At 34.9% G+C, this 13,566-nt stretch overlaps 1 protein-coding gene across 1 annotated transcript in view; it reads left to right on the top strand.

The window, feature by feature from the left end:
- MALRD1 (MAM and LDL receptor class A domain containing 1) overlaps window positions 1-13,566 on the top strand; it is a 239,243-nt gene that overhangs the window by 119,710 nt on the left and 105,967 nt on the right. Inside the window, exon 28 of the mRNA XM_058831049.1 lies at window positions 1,061-1,218. Coding sequence (XP_058687032.1) covers window positions 1,061-1,218 — 158 coding nt within the window. The remainder of the gene's footprint in view (window positions 1-1,060; window positions 1,219-13,566) is intronic.

Genomic DNA, 13,566 nt, shown 5'->3' with positions numbered 1-13,566 from the left:
TGAAATATTTACCGCAGAGTTGCACAAAGGTGTGATAGCAGTTGTTGAATATTTACACAAACTGCTGAAGGACAAAACCCAATAAACTCCAAAATATGTAGAAAAAAAATCGTTTGCATTGTCTAGAAAAATATACATATTTAAAGTATTATCACAAATACACCAGTACACTTGTTAAATATATGCTTGACCGTAGGGAAAATGTAAATTTCTTATCCCATAATACCATGACAAACATCTATGGTCATACCTAAGCCAATGAAGAGTCAAAGTTAGAATGAGCCCATTTGTTTATGCATTATCTAGTGAAGTAAAATTTTTTTCCCTAATTCATATACAAATATTAGTACATGCGCAGTTAAAAATTTTGTGTTATTTTTAACACAATTATGTTTATGTGAAATACACATTTCTTATTTGTACAAAGGAAAAACATGGTTTTGAATACTTGGGAGAAATTTTTTATGCTTCCGATTAAAAATAAAGATGGAACTCTCAAGGATCATTTCAGTGTTGAAAAATATTAACTCTAGGCATCTAATTTTGCAATTTTCTCCAAGTAAATAATTTATATGTTCATTAATATTCATACAGAGTAAAAATGACCAAAGGTTATATGAACCATTAGGGATACCTAGTGATTTATAAATGCCTAAAAGTTTTTCTCCTGTTTCACAAGTTTTTTATACAGTGTGACTTGCTGTTTTGAAGATTACCTTTCAGGAGACTTTATCCTGAAATTTACCATGATGTGGCGATTGTGTGATGTATTGTCAGAACTGCAAGTACTGCAGTTCGGCAGGGACATGTAATCAAAGTAGCTGGAAAACATGGAAGAGTTCCCAGTCTTCTACACAAGTCAATCCAAATTTTAAGCTGCTTCCACCAGTTTATTCCTGATGTAAGAAGTGCACAAGGAATGGTCATTTTTTCTTCTGAGCTGAGTATGAGACCTATGAGGGAAGTGTTCTTCATATGTCTCTGCATTTACTTTGCTGAATTTTGGAATCTAATTTGAAAATGTAAAACATTTTTTCACTAATACATCATTTAATTTCAGGACATTTCCTGTATCTTGAGGCCACTGCAATAGGCCTAATAAATGAAAAAGCCCATGTGAAGAGCTCCATATGGAAAGAATCAAGTGGGACTTGCGTGATGAGCTTCTGGTACTTCAAGTCATCAAAAGCCATGGGACATATTCAGGTTCTGATTAAGGTAATAAAAACCCCTTTTTCTTTTGAATATACCTGTAAGGGTGTATGTGCTCCCCAGGGTGCTGCAGCACTCTGACATTCTGTTGTTCAGCTGACAGACTGGAGGAGCTCCCATGTACCTCCTGGTTCCGTGCTGGTTTTTATTACTCCAGCCTCTTAAAAATGCTTTTAGCATTTCTCTTCCAAGAGAAGCTTCCCTGAAAAGCCAAAGAAAATGTTTTAAAATTCTCTTTTTATTTTCCCCTCTTCACATATAGTACCTTTCCTCTCTTCACATATAGTACCTTTCTCTTTGATTTTCTCCATGTGAGGTTATTTTCATATTTTTCCGACATCCCTATTGGTATTTATCAGTATTCAGTACTATTGTTCTGATGAGATGACACACACAAAATAAAGAATTACCAACATGTACAGAGTGAGAATAAAATGCAAAAATATGACTGTATTAAATAATTTCTATTTTTATATAAAAGGATACAGAGTGCACAATAAATTTTATTTAGAAATATTTTTTCTTCACTAAATGTGAGATGACCAAAAATTACTTAAAAATACTATCTAGTTATAAATTTGCAAGTGAAAACTGAGACTTTTTTTTAAAAATATTTGTGTTCCTTTGCTGTTCATTAGAAATGATTAACTGCTTGTAAAAACATTTTTAAAATCATAGTGTGGTTCAGACTAGAATATGGTTCTTATATAGGTATTAATATTCAATGATGTTCAGACACAGTGACCAAATATATCACTTCTAGACATACTATAAACCTTTGCAAAAGAAAGTGTGTGTGTTTGTGCTCACTTGTATCTGTGCATCTCTTCTGGTTATTCAAGTATAAATTATGGTGCAATTAATTTGCCATATGTCTGTTAACTTCCCACGATATCTCTAATAATGTCTTGGTGAACTGAATTAAAGTTTGTGTTTTATTTCCAATTCATATGTTGGCTGACTTAAGTGACAAATTATATTTTTTTCCTTGAAAATAAATTACTAAAAATATTTCTCCAATATTCTGGATAATATAAAAATAATTTAAAACCCTAAGAGATTAAAGAATTCAGTAGACTTTAGTATCTAGAGATAAAATATAGGCTATATCTACCTGAAATATAAAAAAAATGAATACTTTGACAGGCAACACGAGATTTGTTATTAATTAGTCCAAACACCTACAAATAACAACAGACCATTCACCAAGAAATTGTATAGTTATTGAGATGTTTTTATACAGTTCTTTTTCCCAGAAAGGCTCAAGTTTGAAAAGGAGGCAAGTAGATTAAAGAAAAATACTAACTGTTGTTTGAAAATAACTTTCAGTTGTTAATGTATTAAAAAATGAAAACAAAAATAGATCCTGTTGCATAAAACAGATTCCATTGCATAAAATGAATGCAAAAATAAATATTTATATTAATTGAAAGGTCAGATTATGTTCTCATTTCATTACTGCACTTTGTAACTTGTAGTAACCAAATATTGTAATATAAGCATTTTAGGATTGCTTAATTTTAGTTACAACATAACTTTTAAACTAACTTTGGTGGAAAATAACTACTAGCAGCATCAGACATGTGTAAGTGGTTTGCATGTAGTGTTTGTGTCATTGTTTATTGTGTCCAGTAATTCTTTTTTTCAGAATAGACAAAGTATTTTAAATTTTTTTTCTATATTAACATGAGCAGAGGTTTACTAGATAGTTATCCCTATCATAATAGCCTGTAGAGATTATTTTCTACTGCACTAAGATTCAAATATATGACTTTCATGGAATTTTCTATATGACAATCAATAAATTTTTTTCTAGGTTTTGGGAATATTCTTTATGTTTTCTCTTTGTTTTATTCATAATCCCCTGAGATATTGTTCTCTTCTTATTTTCACTTTATTTTATTATCCTAATAATCTTTCAAGACATTATTTTTAAGTTACTTTAAATCCCTGTCTCCAGGGAGTTTAGACATTTTTAAAGGCAGTGTGAATAGAAGACATTTGAGTCATGACTTATTTATTTTTTTTTCTTCTAATGAATGCAAGAATTCTACCTGCAGATAGAAAAAAATATTCTTATCATTGTACCTGTGATTTTTTGCACATCAGCTTCACCTATTATGCTGCTTATAAGGACCCATAAGTCCATATTTTAATTGGGGTTTCTGTTTAGCAGTGTCTGTAAGAATAAAATCTAATTAAACAACACATAGCAATGGGAAGTCATACTGAAGCTTCTCCTGCTGGCTCAAACTGCAGTACCTAGATATTCCCATCCAGACTGAGTATCCCTTGATTTAAAGTAAAGTTAATGCCAGTGAACCAATCTCTAGGCAGCTCAAAATAAAGGATAAGGAGATGATCTGGGAAGGTAATTGCAATCTGAAGTTTAAAAACCGAGCAAACTGTCTCTGGCTGAAATCATTCCATCCACTGAAAGTTTTACTGAGAGTAAAGACTGTGTATATAATGGAACAGCAAGGAACAATAAGATGAGGAAATATTTCCTGGAGCCAGAATGAGGAAAAAGTTTCTCTTCTTCCAGAACTGTCAGAGTGGAACAAAAATGGTCATCAAAACTAAAAAGCCATTTTTAGAAAAATCATAGCTCATTTTACACGTCAGTGTCTTTTCTTAATATAAACATTGTTTGTCAACTTTCGGGAAGTCTAGGAATATTATCTATCATACTACTAAAGTGGTATCAAAGATTATGAGATAAACAACAACTAGAAATAAAACTAAAAAATCACAAAATGGTACTACAGCCAAGCATGAACTTGTGTTAAAGTTTGCAGCAGCAAAAAAATCAACACAATTTCTTAATGGAATTTCTCTTAAGTTACTGTGGTTTGACTTTTTTTCTCTTGAATTTTACTACATATTCTTTGAAGAAAACCATCTCTATATGAAATAATAATAATCCAGTCAAAGTAATGGGCTGTTGAACTAGCTGCAGACACAAAGTGTTCTTCAAATTGACCCCCTCAACATTTATGCAAACAAAATGTATTGACAGTACAGCTATTTACGAAGACTGAAATATCCAACTCACCACCCATCTAAATTCAAATTACTAAATTTTTGATAGCAGTGCAAAAGTAAACAGAACATTCTCCAAAGAGATCTGGATATAACTAATCAAAACTTTTTTCCAATGAGATTTTGAGACATTCTAGTCTTGACTGTGGCAGTTGTAAGGGAATATCATCCATTGTAGGAGATATTTCAAGGATCAAGTGGAGCATGTTCGCTATGCCTGTTTTAGTGTTGATGGTGGGGCACCTCATCAGCATTCAGTTTATTTTATGAGTCAGAAGAAACTGTGTATTTTTAAACATGCTTGTAGGGAGGCAAGCAAGAATTATTAGGTGAAAGGGATAATACATTTTATTATTCTGCTGATCTAAAAAAAAAGCTTTCTACTGCCACTTTAGTTTTCTCTGCCATTAAAAAAAGGAAGCAAGTCCTACGTATCACAGAAGGAAATCAGCAACCAAGTATAAAGGACATTTGTTGAAAATAATTTTTGTGGTATTGTCTTAGTTTAGGGCAAATTAGGGAGGAAAACTCTGGATGGGGATTTCCCCAGGGAAATGCTCCTCCCCACCAACCGGTCCGGGAAAGGGAAAAAATTTCTTTGGAGAGAAGTGGAAAAAGTTGTTTATTTAACAGAAAATTGAATAATATTAAATAATAAAACTTCTTGCTGTTCGATGGGATGGCAAATCTAGGAAGAAAAGTCTTTTTCATGTGGTGTGTAGCTCGGCTTGCTCAGTTTCTTATCAGTTCCTCCAGCGCTGGAAAAGTGCCGAGGCCCAGGCCCTGGTGGGCCACAGGCGTGAGCTCCCGGGGTTTGGCTGGGTGTTCAGTCCAGAGCAGGCTTGCACAGATCCAAGAAAAAGGAAAAAAAACCAAAGGTCCGGGGAATTCCTCTGCCTCAGCTAGCTAAAACTAACTAAAAGCCAGGGAGAAGCTCTGTCCCCCTGTCTGTCTGTGCTGCAGACAACACAGTCCAGGAGCGAGATGTGTGGGAGTTATATTTTCTTTAACACAAACTGCAGCTTCTTTTTCCCCCTCTTTTGCTCTCAGAGCCAGTCTTAAAGGTACAGAACTTAATATACAACATAAACCAGACGATTGGGGATACCAGTATCATAAAGTCACCCCAGGACAGGTATCAATGTTAATTGCTTTTGCATATAGACACTTTAAAAAGATAATTTAGGGTGTAGTACAGTTAGGGGAATATTCTTTCAAAGATTTGAAACCAGCCTCTAAAAACCAATATGCAGATGAATAAGGAAGGTGAAACTTGTCATTAGAAACTCCCTCTGCTAACTGTGACAAGGCCAATACACACAGGATCTCATTAGGAAGTTCCAGTGGACCTTACCCAGGCATTTAATTAATTCCATCCAGTTACAAATGGGCAAAGACATAAGGATATTCAGGCAAACAAGGAGTCCTGACCAGCGCATGGCAAACGAAGCAGAGCCCCATTTACACTGCGGCAGCAGCAGCCTAACCTGGCCAGGGCAGCAGGCAGCTGGAGCCAGAATCCAGCCTCCTCCAGCTGCTCAGGGCTGCTGCAGCACAGACCCTTTACCTGACTGCTGCTTCTCAGCAAAAGCTGGAAGCTACCACAGTTGTTCTCTTGGTATTGTTACTGCTTTTTAACCAGCCTCATGTGGAGAGGAGAGGGCTGGTCATGTAGAAATGTACGGCTTAGCAGGTGCAGATGACTCACAGTGGATTTACTAATTCCCTGGTTACTTTTAATGGAGCTAAACTTTACCATCCTGGGCTGTGGACATGAAAATATGCAGCAGACATTCTGCGGATGCCAGCTGGTATATTCTGGACATTTGTGTTTATAGGATCAACTAGCTTAAAGTGATGTTTTCACAAATCAATGTAATTGACCCCACTTCTAGGGGAAGTCACTCAAGAATAAGGCTTAAGGAAACTGCTTATTCTACCTCACAGCATAAAATAGAAAGTATATTTCTGCATTGATTCTTCTCACTGACTGCATGAAAAGTAATCGACCCCTCACATTAATGTAGAAGTTAGAGGTTGTATTGGGTTCAGGTAGCCTCAAAGTGGGTTATTTGACCTCCATGAAACTAGAGGAAAAAAATCAAGCTTTCAAAGATTTGCTTGAATGCTTTACTTAAGAGTGCTGAACTTCAAATCATGCTCCAAAAAAGTGTAGACTATCTGTAGATTTAATAAACATGGACATAAGGTTTATTTTGTAGATAAAATCAAGTTATTAGCAAAATTCTTTAAAACTAATAGCAAAGAGTAAATTTTTCTAGTATTTAGTTCCACATAGCAGCATGGTGGTAATGGCCTTTATTTAATGAGTATCTACAACTCTCAGAAGGGCACAATTTTAAACAATTTACTCCCATTACTGACCTGTGAACTGTATTAAAACTTATATTTGAGTCATGAAATGTCATCTGACTAATGAGTTAGAGACTATTAGTCCCAAGAGTTCTGAAGGAAATCAGTGGAGATACTGTGAAATACAGCATTACTTGTCAAGAGTAACTTTTATGGCATCTTCATTTCCCAGGACAGGAAAATTTTTTATTTTTATTTCCTGAATCTCAAACAGAACTTTTCATCTTTTTAGATATTGTTTCAAACAGTGCTGTTTTAGGCCTGATTTTGACACAATGACATAAGCATATTTCCAGACAAATTGAGAATGAGGGACTGATTAAATAGAAATTATTCCATTTTCATTGAAAGCATAATTTTTCAAAAAGAGTTTACATAGAAGGTACAAGAAAATATGCACAACTGTAGGTAAATGCAGATACCATTCAGTGTGTTTTATTTTCCCAGGTGAGTACATTAAGAAGTTATTTCAATCTTCTTATAGTCAGTTACTGGAAGAATATAATTCATTGTATTCCTATACTGTGACCAGATGTCAGCATTCATTCAAAAGAATTGGTGAGAAAGAATAATATATTTGAACATCCTTTGAAGGAAAAATTTATTTTAAAAAAGAGTTAAAGAATCACTCATGTTTTTTGGCATCTTTCTTGTAAAGACCAGAGGTTTATCAGAGGATTTGTAACCTACAATCATTGTTTTTCTAGAAACTCAAGTAAGTGAAGTTGTTCATATGTGAATTATTATGGTTTCTTTTTTTAATTCTTTGAGAACTTGACTTTTTCCTCACTTAGGAGGTGAGGGTGATGAAGGGTACAGGATCAGTGTGACTAAGGCATGTCTCTGTCATGCAGTGCATGGTTTTACAACTGGGCAGTCTGACAGATTTAGACAGAGTGATGCTCACAGAGTCATTGAGGCAACTCAGCGATATCCTGCACCATTCCACCTGGAGTCACAGGCTGTGTGTCTCAACTACAACCACTCCTTGTTTCTACCCCAGCCTGGCACCAAACAGCATAATGTGGCATAGATAACAAATGTACTTTTGTCTCCTCCAGACTGCACTGCTCCCTAGTGTAGCTTCACCGAACCCATTCCTCAAGTCAGAGATCTCTGGGAGTGATTTGCTTTATTGATTTGTCATCTTAAAATCCCATAGAGTGCTCTCACATTGCTGCTTTTTAGCATATGAGACTTTGAAGTGACTCTGGGATCTTTGCTGGTCAGACATATTCTGCTCTTTTCTAACACTTTTCAGGGAACATTCAACAGTGAAAGTTGTGATTTAAATGGGTCTCAGAGCTGAGTTCTTTGAAGGATCATAGAGCTGCTGTTTCATGAGTTTTACTGCAGCAACAGAATGACAGATCAAAATCAGAACTTTTTATAATAACTGTGAAACAGGCATAGGACTTTGCTGAACAATAGCCTCTGAGGTATAGCCTTGGGCTTTGAGCACTTTCCACACCTCTTCTTCTAAAGAATTCAGAAATTCAATTAACCTTTTTTTGAGTTAATAAATAATGCAAGATGTAACCTTGTCCTTGCTGATACCTTCTACAAAGTATAATGCATTGATCAGATCTAAAATCCCAAGACAGTATCTAATTTTCCTAATCAACAACTCCACTTGGATAAAACTCCCCAAATTTCTAAGAAATGTTCCAAGGAAAAAACCCAAACATTTCTAAGAGTTACATTTGACCTCAGAAAAAGTGGAAGATCTTTCTTTTTCCCTTTTTTCTTTCTTCTCCCTTTTTACACCTGCAAGCCCCTTGGTCTTCCACTGAGAAAAGTGTTCTTCTTTTGTTTCAAATAAATATTGAACTCAGCAGATGTTTTGCTGTGAAACTTCATCAAGATCAGATGTAGCACTAGCACTCATGGTGCAGAACATTTACCTGCTACAGATTTTGTATTCCTTTAATGCAACTTTTATTTTTAATTCACAGATCAGTTTTAGTGTCGTGAAGACCAAGATAGTCCTTGATCTTTGGCAGGCTTGCAGTGTCAAGTTGTACTGTGCTTAAAATTACTTTGATTAATCAATAAGGGTTCTTAACATAAGAGTCTACTTTTTCTCCTTACAGACTTTTTTTTTAGCTTCTGACCTTCAGCTTTGAATCCTCATTAGCTACGGGAAGAAAAACCAAACCAAACCAAAAAAACTAAACCCCAAAACTAAAACCCAAACCTGAAACAAAAAAACAAACCAAAACCGAAACAAAACCAAAAACAAACAAAAAACCCCAACCAAACAAAAAACTCTCAAAACCACCCCAAAACAGCTGTTTCTCTGTATTTGCCATGATTTATTTCATGAAGATGGGAGGATCTGATTCTGGTAATTTCCTGCAAGAGCCAGAGTAGGAATTTTTTAGTACACATATTTATGACTGTAATAATCTCTAAGGGTATTTGTTTGTAGGCTGACCCCATAGCATTAGGCAGAATTGTCTCATCATTGCATGCACTAACATCCAAGAGCATTGTGGAGAGCAGACATTATTTGCAGCAGAGAATAATAGTTCCAACACGATGGGAGCTTTGAGAAACACCAGTTTCTTCTTACTATGACCACTCTACCACCTTCTTACTTTGCAAACAAAACCTTCCATAACTCAGTAACTTCATGGTGCTTGCTCATGGAAGGGTCATTGCAGCTCAGAGATTAATTCCCTGCCCACTTGTGAAAACCCCATAGTGCATTCATAGCAGTTTCTCATCTTTGTAGACTCAAATTCTTCCAACAGGTCTTTCCTTTCAGTCAAACACCTCAGGTTTCCAGCTTCCCTCAGCACTTCCAGTGCTCCTCATTCTTTTGTAACTTGTTTCTGCAAGGTTTGCCAGGCTATATCTGCAAAATTTAAAAATACCAGGGACCTCAAATAAGGAATTTTAAACTACTTTCAAAACTGAAGAAACCATGTTAACATGATTTTCTGTTTAAATAAATGAAGTCATAAGAGATGACACAGTAATAACTACTAAAATGAGGAATTACAGACCATTTGCATTAAGTCTGGAATATGTGGGTGTAACTGTGTTGTCTGCAGGGTATATTTGATTTTGCCTTCAGCAGGAACACTAAAAGAAGAAGATGAACACTAAAAATTGCCTTTCTTAGCTCCCTTATAGCAGATTAGTAGAGGGCCTTAATCAATCTGTGATCTGAATTTTTCTTTAGCTCCAGTTGTTTAGATGATATGAAAAGTTTGTGTGTTTGTTTGTTCGTGTTTTAATAAATAAATAAATCTTTATTATAAGTATGGAATTAAATTCTTATGGAATTAAAAAGTAAGGAGAATTGTCTAACATTTAGCTGTAATGCTGGGCTGAAATGTGAACCAGGAGTAACTGTGTGTATTGAAATATGAGAATTTTCTTAGTAGAATTGGGGTTTTGTTTTCTAAAGAGAGTGAGCATACCACAAAACCCCACAAGCTACCAAACAAACAAAACCCCTAAACCTTTGAGACTGTATCTATCAAAACAAGATGTGGATGTTTTTCAGATTTTCATACTAAATGAAAGCTACGAGCCCAAATTTTGCTTAATTTCAAATACAAACAAGAGAAAAAATATTCTTAGAATGGAAAACATTCTTGTTTTCTGGATAGCAGTATCTGAATAAAAATATAGTGATATATTTTAAACTTGCTTTAATTCTAACACTTAGAAAAGGAAAACAATTAAATCTCTGGTGAACAGAAAAGTGACAGTAAACTTATTTTTATTCCCTTTCAAAATCATCTCTTTTCTCTAAACCATTAGATGTCCCCACACCTTTCTTATTATAATGATAGGATAAGGTTTTATACCACAGGTACCATTTTATTATTAATAATTTAAATTATTATTTTGCATCCAATTTTATGGATGTCAATTTCTCTTTCACTGAAATGTGAGAAGAGACAGAGGTTGTGGAAAGGTCATATGAAACATTAGCAAAAAAATAGGCTAATGTAATTTTATAACTTTTATGTACTTAACTTCTCAGTTTATTGAAAACTGTGTTTTGTTGTTTGAAATTACAGTGAACCAGGCACTCAATCTATATTTGGCTGAATCAATAAATCAAGGCACAAATGTAAAGCACCTTTCAGCTTTTAAATAATTTGCTTGAACTTGTTTTCTGTACATTTATACCATCTCATTTAGGCATCTGAAGAAAGTGCTTCTTCTTTTAAGTGACAGAATGATAAAGCTATTCTGCCATTCATGCCATTAAAATCTTCAGCCTATATTTAGATGTCACTTGGTCTTCCCCTCAGCACCTCAGTGCTGCCTTCTACGCTTTCCACTGAATAGCACAGCTCTAGTATATTATTGTTTTCCAGTTTAATTTAGTTTGATCTGCATGGAAGAAAAACTTCTTTAAATAAGGATTTCCAATGTGATCCATCAGAGCTACTATTTAAATTTTGATACATGAGGTATCTCATTAATTTCATTGATCAGCGAACACCAGAAGACTCTCGTTATTTATGACATGGAGATATCATTAGATGTGAAGGATTCTGCAGTGCACAACATTATTCTGAGCATTTTGACAGCATGATTCAGTTCAGAATTGTGTTCAATGGGAGTTCAGAAGGAGTATGTTATCAAAAAGTTTATTAGCAATGAAAAATTATTTAAATTGATTTCTATCTCTTTAACACTTTATACACCAGCTCTAATCTTCAAGAGTTACTAAAAGAATGAGAGTTCTGCTTTTTTTCTTTTCCCACTCTAGCTTTTTTAAAAGTGTATGGGCTTGGAAGGCATTACGAACTAATGAAAATCTTCCCCATAATCACTAGCTGCACATTAATTAATCTTAGACTTTTTCTTACTTAAGAATATAGTCTGTTAAAGTCAACATCTCTGGAATTTAATCTCTATAAGAATTGCAGTCCCCTCCCTCCAAGCTGTACCAACATTTGTTGCACAGAGAAATGAAGTTTATTCAGGTTAGCTCTGAGATCTTTCAGCAATAATAGTGCAGTAAGATTCTTTTAAAGAGACCACCAGTCTAGAAAAGAGGAATGTTAAAGAGTTGGACAAGAGAATTTTCACTGTATGTAGTTGAAAACCTGAATGGTTTTATAAATAATATCCACAGAAGATGTGGTCATATGGGAAAGAAAGGTAGAGATGACCATGGAACAGGACCAAAGTAGGAACACCATGGTAAATGATAATAAAATACCCTAAAGCATGCCATTTAATTTTCTGAGTATGGCAATCTAACTGCTTAAGATTTTATGCAGAGAATGCCATTGCTATAGAAACTTCTTAAACATCATCTTGAAATATCCCTTTCCAAGCTGATGTGATGAGATTGAATTTCTACTGTAGAAGTGGTAAGGAAGGTACTTTCTTCCACAAATCCCTTGGAGGTTTCTTATTTTTGGTTGTTTTGTCACTTAGTGGCTATATTGCTCTTTGATTTGCCTTCTTTAATGTTGCAATATTTCCTCAGTTCACACTTAAAGGTTGATACTCTTCTGATAATTAGCTCTGTGCTTATTTGCTGCAGAGAATAAATCTGTTTAGAAAACGCAGACTAAACTTCTGCACTGTCTGCAAGATCTAAAGAAAAAGTGAAGAAGTGGAATCAGAACTGAGGTTATTGCAGCTACTGAAACTATAAACCAGAAAAGCTGGTAATGTAATAGTTGCTGCACTGGGAAAAGAAAATGGAAGGACCTCTGAGAGATTTTAATTGAAAACAGAAAAAAATAATGGAAGAGAAAAAAGAGCCACTGAATTTCCTGTTCTACCTTAGTTTTATTTGCATTTATTTAACTGGCTGAAAGGTATTACAAATTCTCTTATAAATGTTGAGGTGTGGCTGATATGTTTGTTTTTAAATCAGCCATTCTGCCTTTCTCTGGAAAATTATGTCTGTTACCACAGGAAAGGCTTCTTAGCAAAGAAGGCATCTTAGAAAGAGATCTCTGTACTTTCTCCTGCAGGGAGATCCTCTTCCTAAGAAATATGTAAAGGTCACAGGACTTGCTGTTAAAATGCAATTTGTCCCAGTCTGAGTGGGATTCCTGTTACTTAAAGTCACAGATGCCCCCAGAGCAGCCACTGCTGCAGTCACTTTAGCCTCTCTTTGTCTATGGTGGGTTTTTAATCCCCATGTCAAAGGGTATTTTACATATGATTTGTCTCATTGTCAAGCATCTACTAAAGGAAAGGTGGCTGTTACCTTCCCCACAGCTTCTTGTAATCTTGTACCTACACATACTACCTTTGAGTAAGCAGTATTGGGTACCCTCAGGAATGTCCCTGCGTGAATATGTGAATTTGGAATATTTCAGTAAATGTTGTCATGTACTTCTGGAAGTTTTTAGTATCTATGCTGGAAATGCAAACACCGAGATCTCGTGAATCTGTCCACAAATTTTTGTCTTGTACATCCCTACCGCGCTATGTTTATTTACATATTTATAACTACATTTGTCCTTCAACATACTAGGTGGTGGCCATTGCATGGAGTAGTGTTTTATTACAGAATTATCTGTCAGGTATAAGAGCCCTTAATTTGTAGAGAATATATTTCGTAAATGCAGATTAAAAAATTAAATCAAATACCTGCTTCCTTGGTTTTCTCTAAGAAATAAATAGTTGTATCCATTAGGTGTTACAGAGACAGGACTTAAATGTTTTTCTTAAAGATGTCTCATTTGTCCAGGATCTATTCAGTGAAGCTTAAAATATTTAATTGAGCTTTGACTATATAAAGAACTTAACATTTTTTCAGCCTCAGTGTTTTGAGTCCCCTGAGGCTGTCCAGTTCATCTAATATCCCAAAGGATCTGTTCCATACTTCTACAAGCCCAAAGCTACAATAGAATTGAAAAGAATATTCGAATAGAATACAAATAGGCTGGATAGTAGATGTCACAAAGAAATACAGTTATATCCCAGAGAACATCCCAC

The sequence above is a fragment of the Poecile atricapillus genome, chromosome 2 (assembly GCF_030490865.1).
Source record: "Poecile atricapillus isolate bPoeAtr1 chromosome 2, bPoeAtr1.hap1, whole genome shotgun sequence".
NCBI lineage: Eukaryota > Metazoa > Chordata > Aves > Passeriformes > Paridae > Poecile > Poecile atricapillus.
The sequence above is the reverse complement of the archived record's forward strand: the minus strand, read 5'-3'. Positions and strand labels throughout refer to the sequence as shown.